The sequence below is a fragment of the Procambarus clarkii genome, chromosome 33, assembly GCF_040958095.1.
Source record: "Procambarus clarkii isolate CNS0578487 chromosome 33, FALCON_Pclarkii_2.0, whole genome shotgun sequence".
Lineage (NCBI taxonomy): Eukaryota > Metazoa > Arthropoda > Malacostraca > Decapoda > Cambaridae > Procambarus > Procambarus clarkii.
In genome coordinates this window covers 27,005,578-27,024,357 of record NC_091182.1, presented here as the reverse complement: position 1 = coordinate 27,024,357, position 18,780 = coordinate 27,005,578, and the positions used below count along the sequence as shown (strand labels likewise).

The window sequence follows — 18,780 nt, the reverse complement described above, 5'->3', positions numbered from 1 at the left end:
TGGATTCTAGCAGTAAAGGATCTCTGCACGCTCTCCAGGTCAGCAATATCTCCAGCTTTGAAAAGGGCTGTCATTGTGCAGCAGTATTCCACTCTAGAGAGCACTAGCAGTCTTTGAGGGAACCCATACATCCAGGAGCCATACTATTCTCACTAGATATGGTCTCACTATATCCCAACATACCACAAAGAAAGGCAGCGAGAGAAGTATCAAATTTCTTTGAGAAAAACATACTCTACACAGGATTAAAAATTAATTACAGGAAGCTGGGTAATGGTGCACCCCAACCAAGCACTTGCTTGAGGAAGCAATACTACATGTTATGCGGGACATGATCTTAGTTTTAATGGAAAAGCATATAAACAGATCAAGGGAACAGCCATAGGGGCTTCCAGTAGCATAGCAATAGCAGAGATCGTCCACATAGCCTTTGAATTTAAGGGGACGAACAGACAAGAATGCCCGATAACCTATCATATGTACATATACAGTACGATATTTTCGGCATCGGCAGCGGGAGGGAGCCAACAATTAAAAGCTTTCTTTGCATTGACAAACATGGCACATGGTAACCCGAGATTCACACTAGAACAAAGTGAACACTCGATATGTTTCCTAGATATGACAGTATACATAAATGAACATGATAGAACTCTTAAAAACTAAAGCATTCCACAGACTGACACACCTTCACTCATACCTCTCATACAACTCGGGGCACCCACTTTCCCTGAGGAATTCCCTTCCTTTCTCTCTAGGACTTGGATTTAAACGGATCACGAGTAAAGAACAAGAGCTCATGCCAAAGTTAGAGAACCTCTGGGAACTTTTCAGAAATAGAGGTTACCCAGACCAAGCACTGAAAAAGCAACAGAAAAGCACGGAAACCTAGAGGGGTGCACTTCTACAAGCAACCAAAAGGAAAAACAATCTTGACAGATGGATCCTACCAGCATTCTTCTTCCCCAGGCCTTGCAGGCCCCTACAACTGAACCTACAGGACGTAAGGGATAGGATGAGGGAAACCTATGAAGACCAACTAATTTGGCCTCTCTTTCCGAAGACTCCCAATGGTGACCTGGAGAAGGGAAAATCACTAAGGGACCACCTAGTTTGAGTACATTTCTCACAGACAATCGTCTCTTCTGACGGTGCTAGGACCTGCAGAGGGGCCCACAGCCAAAAATATGCCCAACCACTTCGACCAGATGGTATGGCAACGGTCTTCTTGTAGGTTGGCGTTCGTCCCCCGACTGTCAAAGCTGGCTGGGCACCATTCCTTTCCTCCATCCTGTCTTAAATCCTTATCCTCGTATCCCTTCAAAGTGCTGTGTTGCTGTAATGATTTAGTGCTTTCTCCTCATAATTGCTTTACCTTTTCCTCAAGCGTTTCATTATTTCTGAGATATAGCTACAATGAATTCTTGCAAACTTCACACAGCTATTTTCACAGCTATATTTATGATACTGTTTGTGTGCCATGTATAGTCTGCTCACTACTGTGTTCATACATAATTATCTTTTGCAATTGCCTTGCATTAACATGCTTTTTAATTTTCAGTATATGCTGCTGTCAAGATGCTTTCCAAAGCACAGTTAAAGCTTCACAGGAAGAAAAAACTAGCAGTGATATAACACCAAAGATGCCTCTGTTCAAGGTTGATGGAGAAAGATTTAAATCCATGGCTCAAAACAATGTTGAACGAGCAAAAAGCGTCCTTGGCATATCAGATGGTAAAAAAAATGATCCCTTTTCCAAACCAGCTTATAAAGCAGAAGATACAAAAAAAATACTAATTTCATTAAAGAATGAATTTTTATCAAAGCACGTGTTGCCAGATGTCCTATCAACTGCAGAATCTCACTCTATAAAGGAAACTCCGAAACTCCAAGCAAAAGAATCGCCAGAGAGAATGGAGACTAATTTGAAGTATATTATAAAAAAAGTAAATCATGTTGACCATTTTGATACAAAGGAAATTGAGCCAGAAACATTAGAAATAAATAATAATGTCCATTGAGAAACCCAAATTTTCTAGTGATGACAAAAAACCTATTATAGATAAAAGTGAAGTAAATAGTAAAGATAAATTCATACACCTTATTAGCGAAGAGATGCGCAAAGATCATCCTGTCTCGCAAGAAGAGAAATCAACTGAAACTTATGAACCAGAAAAGATTAAGGAAAACAATCAGGTCAGTGAATGTGTGTTTGTACAAGTCACTGTTATGTTAGTTATGCAGCGTGTATCCAACTGATCTGTAGTAGTAATTGTTTTCAGAGTTTTTCAATGTAGTACTGTAAAATAAACAATTCTTAATTATTCACATTAAGAGAAAGAAAATTCCAAATATTGTAATAGTGTAATATATTGTGTAGTAGATTACACAGAAACTCCATCGCAAATACTGTACAATCGCTTTGTTGCAAACATATGTTTTATATTTTGTGCTTTGGCCTAAATTTAGTAACTAGTACTGTACCATCATATTTGTTAAAAGATGGTAGAGTTTAATTTTATAGATATTAGGATAAACATAACAAGAATTACAGTATTTTCAATATTGTAGGTTCACACTAAAAGTAGAAAGAAAATAGGCCAGAGTTTAGCCAGTTGAAATGGTCCCACTTGTAAAATACTTCTTTATTTCTTACAGGCTCAGTATTTGAGGGACTTTCAGAAACAAGAAGCCTTAATGAGTGAACCAATTACAAAGGAAGAAAAGCCTACAAATTCATTGCATCGAGAAAATAGTGAATTACCAGTAGTTGATAAAGCCTGAGAATTATGTAAAGTTGGATATTTTTCGTAAAAGAGGGGCCCTGACTGTCAGTGGAAAAGCCATTACAGTCATATATTGAAGACAATTATGAGAAAGAAAGTGCAGTTATACAGGAAGATAGTAAATTGATCATGAAAAGTGGTGAGAGTGCTGATAAATTTATAGAGGAAGGGGAGAGAAGTGAATCTGAAGACAGGACTATGGAGGAAGCTGGTAATAGGTGAGTAGACATTGTCAACATAGTGTTTATTTACATGTTTTATTAGTGCGTTGACTGGCTTGCATGAATGTATTGCTTTCTGCCTCTTGAGGATATGACTGGCAATTTAATCGTTGGAATGGGATTCAGATTTTTTGTGTTCCTTGGCCAAGGTAAGAAATTTAAATTGTAATTTATGAATTTAAGTTTTTTTCATATCCTACATCATACTGTAGCAAATGCTGGTTTCAGACAATGCTTAACATTTTATTATCACAAGTATAGCAGACTAACTTAGACAATTAATTGAAAGTTCTTGTCACATGATTATGGTTGTTTAAAAAGTTTATCTATACTTTGTGACTTGTTTATTGGGCTACCTACAAAAGTAGTTATAACCCTAATGTTCAGATACATCGTAATATTTTTCTGTTAAAGAACAGTGCCATCTAGTATTGTTAATTTCAATATAGATTGTTTACATTTTGGCTAATCTGCAGCTTTATAAACCTGTTTCCAGTACTTTGTTCCACGGCCCAATTCTCAATATACTGTACCATACTTGTATTGAAACCCAGTACTAGTTGCATGCTTACGCACACAATTTTTTTTCATATTTTCAGTCTTGATTACTTTACCTTAAGACAGTCTCCAAATTTTCCTGTATGTAGTCACAAAATACTAGTGTGTGTTTGTAAATAACCTATGACAAATAATCAAGTGGAGTAGCTTAGTGTGTGTGTGTGTGTGTGTGTGTGTGTGTGTGTGATATATAGATGGGGATATGCATATGTGTGTTTCATTCACTTGGGCACTAAGAGATTTGAACTGTCGAACATAGTTCCCAAGCGAATGAAATGTTTATTTCCACAAAAGTGTGTTTGACAATACTGTATACTGTGTAAAAATATATTAAATGGAAATGTATGTATCCTTCTGTTTTGGTAGTACTTATAGGAAAGATGAGGACCATAGTACATATACTGACGTACAACACAATTGGAAAATAGAAATCGGTGCTATTGAATGTGGACCAACCGGAAAACTATTTTCTGCTTATGTTGCAAAGACAAAATAAACAAAACTAACACAAATCACAATAACGTGATGCATCAAATGAACAAATCCACAAGGGCCGTGACGAGGATTTGAACCTACGTCAGAGAGCATCCCAGACGCTGCCTTAATCGACTGAGCTACATGTTGTATTTCTTTTACCGTGTCGTAGCTCAGTCGATTAAGGCAGCATCTGGGATGCCCTCTGACGTAGGTTCAAATCCTCGTCACGACCCTTGTAGATTTGTTCATTAAATAAACCTAGCCTTCTTAGGCATAATACAACATACTGTTGTACTATCTGAGGCCTAATATAGTACATGTGGGTGCTATACTAGGCCTAGGAATATTTGTTTAACTTAATTTGTTCAGACTATAAAGTAAATAGTACAAAGTTTGACTATCAAATTTAGTACATCAGTGTTTGTACTATAGCGCACATAGTTACAAAGTACTATTTAAACAGGATTATAGGTTGGTCTCTGAGGTTGGAGGCCAGACAGGGAAGAAATAGGGAGGGTGGGGAGAAAATTGAGGACATGGGAGGGGGAGGATTGTAAGGAATGTGGGAAGGAGAAGGGAAAGGGTGGGGGAGAGAGTAGGGGTGGAATAGGGGTAGGGGAGAGACAGATAATCCCAGGAAGTGACGGGTACCCCGCCTAGTAACATACGCAAACTTTCATCATTCTAACCCATAATGCAGTACTAGTTTTAACCCACTATTGCATTGGGGATTTATTGGAGACACTTTATCATAAATTTTTGAAACGTTCAAAATGTTGAAACATATTCTTGCAGGTCTGTAGAGCATAAAATTCTGGACGTGAAAATGTAAAGTAATATGAAATACAGTAGTATTATGTAATATTCTAATTGGGAATATTGCTCCACACAATTTGTACCACCTAACCTGCCGACTCTTGCGTGTCAGTGCAGGATGTTCTGTCGGATAGTGTGTGTGTACTCCCCTAATTGTGCTTGCAGGGGTTGAGCTCTGGCTCTTTGGTCCCACCTCTCAACCGCGTGCGTGTGTGTGTGTGTGTGTGCGTGCGTGTGTGCTGTGAACCCGGGGACGTGTAGGTAACCCAAGTCATTTCTGTTAAGATCTTGTAAATATTCCCACACATAATTGTTCCCATACCGTATATTACAATAAATATACATGAAGTATCGGTCATTTTCGGGTAAATGTGTGAGTGAAGGTAATAATTAAGCAAGATTGGATAGATATATCGTGTTCTGCGTGTTCTTGTGCAAAAGCTGTTATAGCAGACTAGTGTTTGGGAGACTGTGGCGCCGAGGCGCCTGCCACCTGGTGACACTTTACCTACCTGACCGCTGACGCCTAAATTAACCAACCCGTTCTCATAATAGAACAGCGCATTTTGACGTATACTCTACCTAAGGCCAAAAAATGTCATGCTAGAAAATTGAAGCGGCTCACGAAATTGACATAATGTCCTGTTTTCTATTTTGGGTGCTTTGGTAGGTTAGGATAAGGGCACGTTAGTACGACAGTTTCTTGAGGTTGGGGAACCTTAGGAGGACAACAGTGGTGCAGGTAGACGGCCCGCCAGCCAGTCCTGAGGCGCAATTTGTCAACTTTTGCTGCGTCTTTGTCTACACTTGTATTTAAGTGTGTGCGTGTGTTTGTCGTCTCTTATGTTGCAAACTTTGTGAATTGTTTGTAATAGTTATTTCCTAGTGTGTGTGTGTAGACATTTTAGTACATTATTAAATGTTGTAAATGCAGTTGCATGAATGGATCGATCCCTTTACTAAACTGTCTTGATAACTCTTGGTATCGCTGGGTTCGAAGTTTGTGTACTTGCTGTGATTTAGACAAAACCTGAAGGCTGCATAACCAAAATGTTAATTACGCAAGCCAGGTAAAGTGTTCGCCTGCCTGTATGGGGCTCCGGGAGGTCCTGGCGCTGCGCCACCATGTTCTGTGTTAAATATGTCACGTCATGGAAATACTTGCTGGCGAGGGTCAAGTGCGCGTGTTGGAGAATGGCGTCGTGGGAGACGTTGTTTACACTCGAGGAAATGTTTCAGGAGAAAGTTGGATGGGTATAGTTATTATTATTAACATCTTTATTCACAAAATTAATTACAATTTTGCCTAATCTGAGGATTTTGATAGTCTTATTAAAATAAGGATAATGCTGGTATTCACTGTCACGCAGGACAGAGGGTCATACATAAGACAATAGGTCTAAACTGTATGCGGAAGCACATATATATCATGGTTACAATCAATGTTTTAATGCATGGATATGCGAAAACAACTTTCTACTGTGCACTGCCACACAAGGGCAGGGATGGGTTCATAAGTGATGCAGCTTAGAAGTAATATAAATAAAAATAAAAATGGGTACAGTGGTGCGAGTCATGGGGTCCCAGGCACCCACACCAGCCAGGCTGGCAGGTGGTAGCTCCACACTCCTCGCACATGAGTACACTAATACAATACTTCACACACCAAACTTTGGTCTTCTCACTCGGTGACCAACCTCATCCTTCTTTTCCGTCTCCCATCTGATCTTTTCCCTGGCTCATCCAATAGCTCTCCCTAATCCTTCAGACATAATAATGTGAACATACTATCATTTTTTAGTTCTTGATTACGGGTTCCCGGGTGTACCCACGCCCAGGATTCATCAGGCATTTGCGCGTCCACTAACGAAACCTGTACATCTGTCCTCAGTCATGGCGGTTTGTTTACATTTATTAAACAATTTGAGCTTCGAAGGACTACGAGGTTGTTGACAACACCAGGTTATTACTGTTATAAAGTTTCAAAGCTCGTAAACTGTTTAATAAATGTAAACAGTCATCGTAATTTATGTAAGATGTACATGTTTCGTAAGTAGTTGGGTAAATGGTAGATGAATGTGGCCCAGGATGCCAACTCTAGCTCGTGTGTGTACACGTGTTAGTGGCTGTGGGGGGGGGGGGGGAGTTGTGTATTTAGTCATATGACCGCAGTACCAAGTTCAAATAAGTTTATTGAGACAATTAAATACACTCCAAAATGATAGCATAAGTTATTTGTGCCCCCATAACCCACAGCACCAAACACATGCTGCTAAAAAGCATGATATAATAATAATTAATAATTCGATATGTCGGACAGGAAGGCTGTTTATATACATGTTTCAAGGCTCCCCACCCCTAAGGTCAAACTTCTGACCCTCCCCAGGATGTAACCCCACTGCCCATCATCTAGGTACCTATTTACCGCTAGGTGAAGAGAGGTGTTAGGTGAAAGGAAACGTACCCAACCATTTCTGTCCTGCCTGGGAATCGAGCCAGGGATCCTCTGATTACAAATAGAGAATGAAGCAACTGTGCTAAGAGACCCCTTTATATGTCTGCTTCTAAACTATGTACACAAAGGTTTAAGAAACAGACAGAAGGTCAGATACGCACACTTGTAATAATTGATATTCATACGTGTACCATAATGGCTGACACAGTTCATGACGATATATTATTTTAATGCGCGTGTACATAATGTATGTTTGCTGTTAGTCGGTGGAGCAGGCAAGAGGTGACTCACGAAGTATGGCTGCTTTGAAGCGTTTGCTCATAATTAGGGGCTGGAGATCAGGGGTTGGTGGAGAACAATAATTGTGTTTACTTGCAAATAAGTTACTGTAGATTATTTTACCAATTTTCAATTCTATAATATTGGTGTGTGCGAGGCAGCTAGCCCGGCGATGGCCTAATACAGATGTGATCTTACACTACACATGATGATTGACATGTGTAGGTCTCGGAACAGTTATAATTGTTAGAGGATATCGTTAGACTTGAGTGGTTTCATCGTAAAGTTAATATGCAAAATATATAAATGTCTTGTGCTCAGAGCTAATATATATACCTCGCTGCAGAAAACAATTGGCCTGGTGTTCCCCTCTAGAGATGACGCCCCCTCAGGAAATATGGCACTATTTTCGTCAGCTGGGCAGAAGGTCGGGCGGAAAGCCTTTAAAAAGTAGACAAGCAAACTCCTTTACGTTCGTGAGTGTTTTCAAGCACTAAATAAATTGCTTTTTATATTTTCTAGTTAGGAAATATGATTTTCTCTAACATTCCAACGGAGTGTGTGCAAGTTAACAATAGGCTATTGCAAAGCTCTAGAGTCCGTTGACTAGACCACACACTAGAAAGTGAAGGGACGACGACGTTTAGGTCCGTCCTGGACCATGCATCTCTTCCCTTCTTGGATAAGCTGGCTCATGCAAGCTGTGTTGGTGCCCTTCCATAGGCTGTAACGGAACACTAGAATTAATGAAAAGTGGCATTGTGATACAAGATGAGAGGGACGGAGACTAAGAGTGGCGGGAAATAGTTGGGTACTGGGAAGGGAGGAGGCCCAATAGAATAGATGACTGCGGATGCGGGTAGTAGTCAACGGAGTAGTACACAGGGCGGGGGTGGAGGCCTCGCCCCATCGCCACAACAGTATCTGTTGTCTCCTTTCTGTTAATTGCAGCAATGTGTCTGCTGTTACTACATGTTTAATGTGCTGTACTGGTGCTGCCTATATATTTCCCCTGGGGTGGGTGGTGCGGCGTGTGCTGGTGGCCGTCCCGACACAAAGATCAATATATAAGGTTAGAGGAAAGCTAGAGGCCGCGGGCACCCCAAGCTGACTGCCTGCTGACTCCGGCCACTTGTCAACTGTCTGGTAGCCACTATACACATTGACTGTTGGACTTTTTGTCAGGCTTTTGCATAGTTTTATATGTTAGACAAGAATTTTTCCAGTCTATGCCCAGTATATTATTTCTTCCCTCCCTCTCCTCATTCCCCTTTCCACGTATTGTCTTCCTTTCCTTTGCCCCCGTTACATAGTGATGGGAGAGATGTGGTGCGGACTGAAGTGTGTTGGTGGGTAGTGTTAGAGAGAAGGTTGTTATGGAGTGTTGGGGAGGGGTGCACGTTGTGGCAAGTGTTAGGAATGATGGTGGTGTAAGGAGCAGCAGCAGCAGCAGCAGCAAGAGTGTAGGAGATGGGTGTGTGGCGGTGTGTAACGAGTGTAGGAGACGGGTGTGTGGCGGTGTGTAAAGAGGAGTGTAGTAGGAGACTGCTGATGACGTCAAGGAGGGAGCGGTGACCCCCACCTCGGCCTCGACACCCACTTGGTTCATTGATTTTACTACGTCCAGCAGCCTACCTTTTTCTGCCCCGCCCGGCCACGTGACCCCCGGTGAAGCCTTCTCGGCCTGGCTGGTTGTGGTGCCCGCTACTACAACCGTAGTACTGCGTTATGATGCTGGATATAATGGTGCAGACTTAACACCACTAACACCCACAATCTATTTAGTCATGTTAGTGGCAAGCGAAGGTTGCGCGTGGTCCTCTGAGGGCACGTGGTCAGTTATGTCAGCGGTCTCTCCTCGGGACGTTATAAATTAAAGGCTTTGTCGGGGGGCATGAAGCATGCACTTAGGGTTATCCAGGTAACCCCCCCCCCCTAGGCCAGCTGGTGACTTTCCCCAGGGTGTAGCCCCCCCCCCGCACACATCTCACCCGGTTGTTGTTATTCAGCAAGTCGGAACAAGTTCCAAGTAGCACGGGCTATGGTGAGCCCGTAGGGGACTTACCTGGCACAGGAGCGGTGCTGTGTCCCGGTTGCCTATTTTACTGCTAGATAAACAAAAGCATCAGGTGAAAGGAACCATTTTTGTCCAGCCTGGGGATTGAACCCGGATTCCTGGGTAGCGAGATGAGGACGTAGACCACTGAACTACAGGACCCAGCAGGAAATGTTCTAAATCTAGATAAATTCTTTACCTCGGTTATAAATTAAGATAAACAAGACGGTTCTCAGTCAGGAGGTCCACTGGAGACTCTCGGTCACACATTGATGGAACGTTTGAATGTTGTTTATTTACGAACTCGCTTTTACTGTATTGTTTGCGGTAAGTTTCATATTCAGTGGATTAGAAGTGTTTAAGAAGCGGTTAATATATAATAGATGTAAAGGTGTGTAGTGCCGGAAGGGTGGTATATGGTAGTGGTGTGTCGTAATGGTTGGTAAGGTGGAAGCTGTATAACTGGGCGGGATAGCCTATAGTGTGTAGATGGTGGCGTGGTGGGTGACTGGCCGCCATCTGGAGCGTGGCTTCTGGTAGTGTCATCAGGTGCAGCAGCCACCAAAGTTGCTCAGCTATTTTCAAGGCCGTCTCTTGCCCCGCCCTCGCTACGTCACACTCGCCACCACTTATCGCTTATGTGTCTTATTTGTATCACTCTTTACCGGAAGGTTGTCAAGTATTGGTTTGTTTAGTGGGTCACAATGACTGTAATTTAGGTGTACACGTAGCCGTTATTTTATGCAATTAGAGATTTTGCATGTAAATATGATTAGTCAAATTTAAGATGGCAATTTTATGTGCGATAACACATTGGGAGTCATGTACACACGAACGCACTCATCTCAGCTGATCACTTGGCTGCCAGGCGCCTCACTCGCCATAGTACAAGTACTCTTCATATCGATAATTTCTAATTAATTTTCTTAATCATTCTCGTTGTTTATATATTGTACTTGTCTCTATCATATTCGTTGCATTTCTGTGTGTTTTGAGCCAGAACATGGGGCCAGGGTAGACTGGTTGTGCGGTACGAGAGCGGAGGGTACCATAGGTGTCGTCAGGGGATAACACCAGGGTCATGGCGGTCTTGGGGCGAGTTGGATCCCTGGGTCCACAGGTGCATGACGGCGTGCATGTGCTGGCCTCTAGTGTGTGCGCGCGTGTGTGACGTAATGGTATCATCCCTGAATTTACAGTAATTGGAAATATATATGCACATTTATGAATATTAATATAGAGGTAAAAATGAAAACGTGTGACTGAACAAACGGTAATGTGTAATGTTGGTAAATATAATAAATGATGTGGACAGAACTTAAACGACTGGCTCAACTTCTCCACATACAAGGGGAATAACAATGTTACTCCAGCCTATCGTCAGAAAGTGCCGTCGGATTCACACACTAATAGCCAAATCCGTTCTTATTAAAATCTGTGAATCTGTATTTGACACTCGCTTGACCATGGTGGAAGCCTCAACTAATCTTCAGTGACTTTCAACCTGTAAACACGTCATAACTAATCGCATTGAGGATGGTTGGGTTATTATAAAAGGATAACACTGTGTATAATCCCTGTTGATACGTCTCCTTTTAATAATTATGATTATTAAATAAGGAAGATAAGAATGTCTTGCTCATATAGTGAGCCTTTTACCTTTTTATTATAACCAATTTAGATTTTTTGTTTTAGAAACGGTGGTAAATTTTTAAAATGCATTGTGGGGAGTGGTGAGTAACTTACATTTGTGCTTCGTGGTGTAAAGTTGTGAAGTAATCATTTTACATCTAAGTTATAATAAGTGATTAAGTGATCAACTGTGTAAATGTGAAGTTAGACCCGCCTGTTGATCGTCAGGTGGGGGGGGGGGTGTACTCGTCTAGTTGTGCTTATGGGCGTTGAGCTCTGGCTCTTTGGGCCCGCCCCTCAACTGTCAATCAACTGGTTCCCCCCACCCTAACCACCAGGAAGCAGCCCGTAGCAGCTGTCTCTTTCCCAGGTACCTATTTACTGCTAACTGAACAGTGGCATCGGGGTGAAAGAAACTGCCAATTTGTTTCCGCCTCCGCCAGGGATCGAACTCGGACCCTTAGGATTACGAATTCCGAGCGTTGTCCACCTAGTCGTCAGGCCCCTGCACACAGGTGTGTGGGAGGTGGAATCATGTCAGGTGTGTGGGGTTCAAATTAGAGGGGTGGGGGGGGGACAGGTATAGTGGGTGGGAGTGTTGGCACAGTCACATTCCACTCCCCCCCCCCCCCCCCACCCGGTCCTCCCCACCATAAACTGGGAAAGTGAAATGAAGAATTTGCATCGCTAGGCTTACTTTGTTCTGCACTTGTAATTATTAGAGCTCAATATACAAAACAATTACCGACTGATTGAAGGTGATTATATAATTACAATACAATAGTTCTTCCACGTGTATCTGGTTGTCGTTAATCTCGTACAATTTTAATGTGAACTGTCCTCGCGCCGAGACCCAATTCCTTCCCCCTTCACTTGAGATTCTTCCCTTAGATGGGGAGGGGGCAATTAAACCCTTCGAGCAATGCCGAACTAGAGTACGAAATTGTTAACTTTAAATTATGACACTTAATGATAGGAAACGGGAGTGTTGGCAACCATTGACCTTGATGATTGATAATAGAAAGATTGGACCCAGGAGTTGAGACTTGACCCATCAAGCATACCTAGAAGATAGGTGTTCATTCTGGAGTATGCCGCCCCAGCCTGTAACCCCACTTAAAGAACCATACAAACCTAACTAGGAACGAGTACAGATATGTACAACGACACACGTACCAGAACCGAGAGGACTGAACTATGCAGAAATCCTAACGGAGCTGAACCCTCGCCTCGGCGAAGAGACGAAATGTAGGACATATTGTGCGCTGGATAAGATTGTCAAGGAATCTGAAAGGTTCAGTATAAGGCAATGTAAGACGAAGGGTCAAGGGTGAGTTACAAGAATTGTATTACTATTTTAGCAACTTGGAGAGAGAGAAACAATTCACGAATAGTTTCAATCTTAATTATGGTAAGAATTTGGAATGTCGGGAGTGTGTACTTCATGTAACTAACAGCTGGTAAGGTGAGGCTTAAGAGCTTAAGCTCGACCCTTGAAGCACATTTAGACGATACAGGCGAGGAGGGGGGGGGGGAATGATTTATAAGTCGTGTGTTGATGAAACATGTTAGTGAGCAGTGTGTCTCGGCTCATGTGTCATGTTGTCTGCTTGCTTGACGCTCCCTCTCTCTCACTATCCCTGCTACACACTCCCCCTCCCCCCTAGTTCTTTTTAACTATCTCACTCCAATTCCCCTCCCTTTCTCAATTCTCTTGCCTTCACCTCTATCCTCCTCTATTGGCGTCCTTAAAATAATGTACACTGCCGCACCTCCCTATCTTTCGTGATGCTACATTTTCTGGTGTACGTTCACATACGTTGTCATTCATTTACAATGCCAAACAGCCTGCATTGACGTCTGGTATATTACACTGGACCTAGTAGCGTGGATTACTGAGGCACCCAACCACAGCAGAAGGTGAATGAAGGGCTTTCACAGTGACACACGGCAATGCTCACCAGCATGTGTAAAGTAATTGTGATAAGATGCTGTGTCGCTTTTGGGGTGAATTCACCACCTACGTGAGGGAGGAAGGGTGAGAGTTATTCTGTAGGGCATAATGTGTAGCCAGCGTCAGTAGAGGTGATGGCCGCGAGTTGTGTATATAGGGCCAGATGACCAGGAAGAGTTGTGATCTTGGGCTGCTGGAAGTGAAGGTTCATGACTATTATGGGAATGGTTCCTTGTGTACGTAGCCGCATTGCGGGTCCTCGGGAGGCTAGGACGGGGCTGGCGAGTGAGCCAGACAGTACCCCACACTCTGTCTCGCGCCCACCTTCCCCACACCCTTCCTCCGCCTCGCCCATGTTACTGTGGGAGTACTCCACACTCTCGCCTTCCTTTCCTCGCCGTATCACTCCCCGCGCCACATGGACCCCCCCCCCCCCCCGGCCACGAGAGGGATGTGATCAAGTGGGTGTGTGGAGCACAGAAGACGCAGGCGGGTCATGGAACGATGCGGCAGGTGGTGGTTGGGGAAGGGGGAGGTACACGCTGTTGTTCCCGTGTCTCCCCTCCCCCCCACCCCCACACTCTTGCTCTACCATGGCTTTTCCTGTTTCTCCCTCTCACTCTCACACGCACACCTGTAGTCAGTTTCCAGCGGAGTTCTACGCTCTCCAACCCTGGCCTGGCGCCAGATCTGGTGAGATAAATCTCCCAAATCTCTAGTCTCGCTGGACGTAACTTTTGCTCTTTATCCCGGTAGATGATGCGTTATACAGCTCAGGCTGGATAGGGATGGAAGCCGCCGGGAAGGTGGCTTTTGGTAGAGAGCGATGGATGGATGCTCCGTGACTTGTACACGCCGGTATACACGACGGTTTAATGACCCGGGTCTTTGTTTTATACCGTAATTTGTTTGTGACTTTGAGAGTATTCACCTAGTTGTGCTTGCGGGGGTCGAGCTCTGCTCTTTCGGCCCGCCTCTCAACTGTCTGGCAACTGTTACTAACTACTATTTTGTTTTTGTTTTTTACACAAACCGACAGAGGAAGCAGCCCGTAACCGCTGTCTAACTCCCAGGTACCTATTTATTGCTAGGTAACAGGGGCATCAGGGTGAAAGAAACTATCCATTTTTGTTTCTCGCCAGCGCCGTGAATAGAACCCGGGCCACAGGATTACGTGCCCAGCGTGCCATCCACACAGCCACCGGCGCCCCCGGTGTACTCGCCTAGTTGTGCTTGCAGGGATTGAGTTGTCTCTTTGGTCCCGCCTCTCGGCTGTCAATCGACTGGTTTGCAGATTCCTGAATCTGCTGGGCTCTATCATTCCATGCACAGTTTCAAATGTAGGTGTCAGCCTCCACCACATCACTGCCTAATACATTCCACTTGTTAACTACTCTAACACTGAAAGTTTTTTCTAACATCCCTGTGGCTCATTTGGGTACTCATTTTCCACCTGTGTCCCCTTGTTCGCGTACCACCCGTGCTAAAAAGTTTTTGTCCACCCTGTCAATTCCACTGAGAATTTTGTAGGTGGTTATGTCTCCCCTTACTCTTCTGTTTTCCAGTTCAGCTCCTTCAGCCTTTCCTCGTAGCTCACACCTCTCGGTTCCGGGACAAGTCTGGTGGCATACAGCTGAATCTTCTCTAACTTTGTCTTGTGTTTAACTAGATATGGACTCCAGGCTGGTGCTGCATATTCCAGGACTGGTATGACATAAGTGGGATACGGGGTCCTGAACGATTCTTTACACAAGTTTCTAAAGGCAGTTCTTATGTTAGCCAGTACATCTGCTGGTCCATTTCCAGAAATTCCAGTAAGGGAGGGGAGCCACAGGAATTTCACCAATCTTCCCTGATTGGTTAGTACTTTCTCAGCTCTCTTGATTCCTATGACAATCGCAAAGTTTTCTGCCAGGCTTTTACTAAGACTTTGTAGTGCTGTTTTTGAATCAATGCAGATCACTGCATCGTTAATTTTTCGCTCAAGGAATCTTAACGCTATGGCAATGGCAGTTAGCTCCGCTTGTGTTAAAGAGGCATAGTTCTCAATATGTGCACTTTCTTAATTTCCGTCTTGAAAAGCATTATTCCTGATTAGTGTGTGCTGCTCCAGCCCTGTCATGTTTAGGATTAGATGACACATCAGTGTAGATTTGATTTACTTGATTTCCGGCTTCTTTATAAATTTCCTGAAGATCCTTATGCCTCATTTCTTGTGGTATCATGTTGGACTTCTTCGTTGTCATCTCGTTAAAACCTACATGGGGGGTCATCCTGCCAGGGAGGTAAGCGCTCTAAGAACATAAGAACAAAGGCAACTGCAGAAGGCCTATTGGCCCATACGAGGCAGCTCCTATTTATAACCACCCAATCCCACTCATATACTTGTCCAACCCGCGCTTGAAACAATCGAGGGACCCCACTTCCACAATGTTACGCGGCAATTGGTTCCACAAATCAACAACCCTGTTACTGAACCAGTATTTACCCAAGTCTTTCCTAAATCTAAACTTATCCAATTTATACCCATTGTTTCGTGTTCTGTCTTGTGTTGATACTTTTAATACCCTATTAATATCCCCTTTATGTCCATTCACCCACTTGTAAACCTCTATCATGTCGCCCCTAACTCTTCGCCTTTCCAGTGAATACAACTTAAGCTTTGTTAATCTTTCTTCATATGAAAGATTTCTAATTTGGGGAATTAACTTAGTCATCCTACGCTGGACATGTTCAAGTGAATTTATATCCATTCCTATAATATGGCGACCAAAACTGAACTGCATAATCTAAATGGGGCCTAACTAGAGCAAGATATAGCTTGAGAACCACACCAGGTGTCTTGTTACTAACGCTGCGATTAATAAATCCAAGTGTCCGATTCGCCTTATTACGAACATTTATGCATTGATCCTTTTGTTTTAAATTCTTACTAATCATAACTCCCAGATCCCTTTCGCAATCTCAACACCATCTAGCTCATATCTTGTAACTCTATCATCATTACCTAACCTCAGAACTTTACATTTATCAGCATTAAACTGCATCTGCCAATCCTTTGACCATTTCAAAACCCTATCTAGATCAACTTGAAGTGATAATGAGTCCTCCTCCGAATTAATTTCCCTACCGATTTTCGTATCATCGGCAAATTTGCAAATGTTGCTACTCAAACCTGAATCTAAATCATTTATATATATTATAAACAACAGAGGTCCCAGGACAGAGCCTTGAGGCACTCCACTTACAACATTTTCCTACTCTGACTTGATTACATTTATACTAACTCTCTGTTTCCTTTGGTATAGCCATGCCCTAATCCAGCTTAATATAGCACCCCCAATACCATGAGACTCTATCTTTTAATCAGTCTTTCATGTGGCACTGTATTAAAAGCTTTGCTAAAGTCAAGGTATACAACATCGCTAATAATGTTCGTAATAAGGCAAATCGGAATGTTCGTAATAAGGCAAATCGGACACTTGGATTTATTAATCGCAGCGTTAGTAACAAGACACCTGGTGTGGTTCTCAAGCTATATCTTGCTCTAGTTAGGCCCCATTTAGATTATGCAGTTCAGTTTTGGTCGCCATATTATAGAATGGATATAAATTCACTTGAACGTGTCCAGCGTAGGATGACTAAGTTAATTCCCCAAATTAGAAATCTTTCATATGAAGAAAGATTAACAAAGCTTAAGTTGTATTCACTGGAAAGGCGAAGAGTTAGGGGCGACATGATAGAGGTTTACAAGTGGGTGAATGGACATAACCGGGGGGATATTAATAGGGTATTAAAAGTATCAACACAGGACAGAACACGAAACAATGGATATAAATTGGATAAGTTTAGATTTAGGAAAGACTTGGGTAAATACTGGTTCAGTAACAGGGTTGTTGATTTGTGGAACCAATTGCCGCGTAACATTGTGGAGGTGGGGTCCCTCGATTGTTTCAAGCACGGGTTGGACAAGTATATGAGTGGGATTGGGTGGTTATAGAATAGGAGCTGCCTCGTATGGGCCAATAGGCCTTCTGCAGTTACCTTTGTTCTTATGTTCTTATGTTCTTATCGCAATCCTTACCACTATCAACTGCTTCAACAATGCTAGAATAAAAAGATAACAAATTTGTTAAACATGAACGGCCATTTATAAAACCATGTTGCGACTCGATTATTAATTTATGTTTTTCAAGATGAAGACGAATTTTATTTGCTATTATAGATTCGAGTAACTTTCCCACAATAGACGTTAGGCTAATTGGTCGATAGTTAGACGCAAGTGATCTATCTCCTTTCTTAAAAACTGGTATCACATTAGCAACTTTCCAAAACTCTGGCACTCTGCCTGACTCTATTGATTTATTAAATATGGTTGACAGTGGGTCACAAAGCTCCTCTTTGCATTCTTTAAGCACCCTGGCAAACACTTCATCCGGCCCTGGGGATTTGTTTGGTTTGAGTTTTACTATTTGTTTAAGAACATCCTCCCTGGTAACTGCTAAACTCGTCAACCTGTCCTCGTCCCCATCCACATAGACTTGTTCGGCTGAAGGCATATTGTTAAGTTCCTCTTTAGTAAATAGATACAAAATATTTATTAAAAATACTACTCATCTCTTCATCACTATCTGTTGTTTGACCTGTCTCAGTTTTTAATGGACCTATCCTTTCCCTAGTCTTAGTACGATATAACTGAAAAAACCCTCTACAGGTATGGGAGTGCAGTGAGGGAGACGACGATTTGCGTGAGTGAGCCGGAACGAGAGCTACATGCAACTGTCTGGGGTGAGTGTGTCGGATGATGACAGACAGTTAGGGAGCTGCGTGAGAACGACGGTTTGGTGTGGGTGAAGGGCGTGTAGTTGTGCTCAGGCGTGGCCATCTTGCAAGGCGAGGGTATGTTGCCGCGCGATATTCCACGACGCAAGGTGGCAAGAGTCATTTTGTCCTGTACTTAAGCTGACCACGGGAACCGAAGAAGAGTAACTTTGAACACCCCCTCCCTCGCCCCCCTCCCCCCCCCCTCTCCCCCCCCTCCCTCCGTTGAAGAGCTTCGTTGGTGCATGTGAGGAAGGCAGGTTAATGACGACCACGACGATCAGTGTTTCCTCTCCAGCAACCCGTCCTCCTAGAATGTTAAGGCAGCAACTATTTGGTCCAACTTACACAAGTGGACTGTTGCAGCCAACAGTGTTCACGTTGTGCTATTTATTTTGCAGACGGCACGAAAAAGTCAAAACCTAGCTTAAACTTTCCTATAGCTCTCATGTGGGCTATATTAGGCCTGGAGCCTAATATGGAGTTCCTTGGACAGGTTACGTTAATTTCTTATTTACTTTCCATTATTTAGCATGTTTTTGAGCATACAAAACACGTGAACTTGTGTCCAACGGTCCATTTTTGTACGTTTAACATAATGGTTACTGTAATGGCAACATTTTAGGAGGGTGGGCCTTGTTAAGACGCCCACTCCTGGGTGTGTGTGAGGCTCCATAACCACAGCGCCGCTGCCCGTGTACAGGGTGGGAGCCTCCAGCACAGCC

At 43.0% G+C, this 18,780-nt stretch overlaps 1 protein-coding gene across 3 annotated transcripts in view; it reads left to right on the top strand.

Moving 5' to 3' along the window:
* The window catches only part of LOC123765258 (SUN domain-containing ossification factor), a 74,162-nt gene that overhangs the window by 7,315 nt on the left and 48,067 nt on the right, over positions 1–18,780 (top strand). Inside the window, exons 2-4 of one of the 3 annotated variants that reach the window (XM_069335492.1) lie at positions 1,562–2,196; positions 2,659–3,004; positions 17,949–18,022. Coding sequence is in view for 1 of the 3 variants with exons in the window: in XM_045753769.2 (XP_045609725.2) it covers positions 2,916–3,004 (89 nt within the window). In the remaining 2 variants the exon portion in view is untranslated. Of the gene's footprint in view, positions 1–1,561; positions 2,197–2,658; positions 3,005–10,731; positions 10,827–17,948; positions 18,023–18,780 lie in introns of those variants that run through there. The other 2 variants (XM_045753769.2, XM_045753770.2) reach the window with 2 other exon arrangements.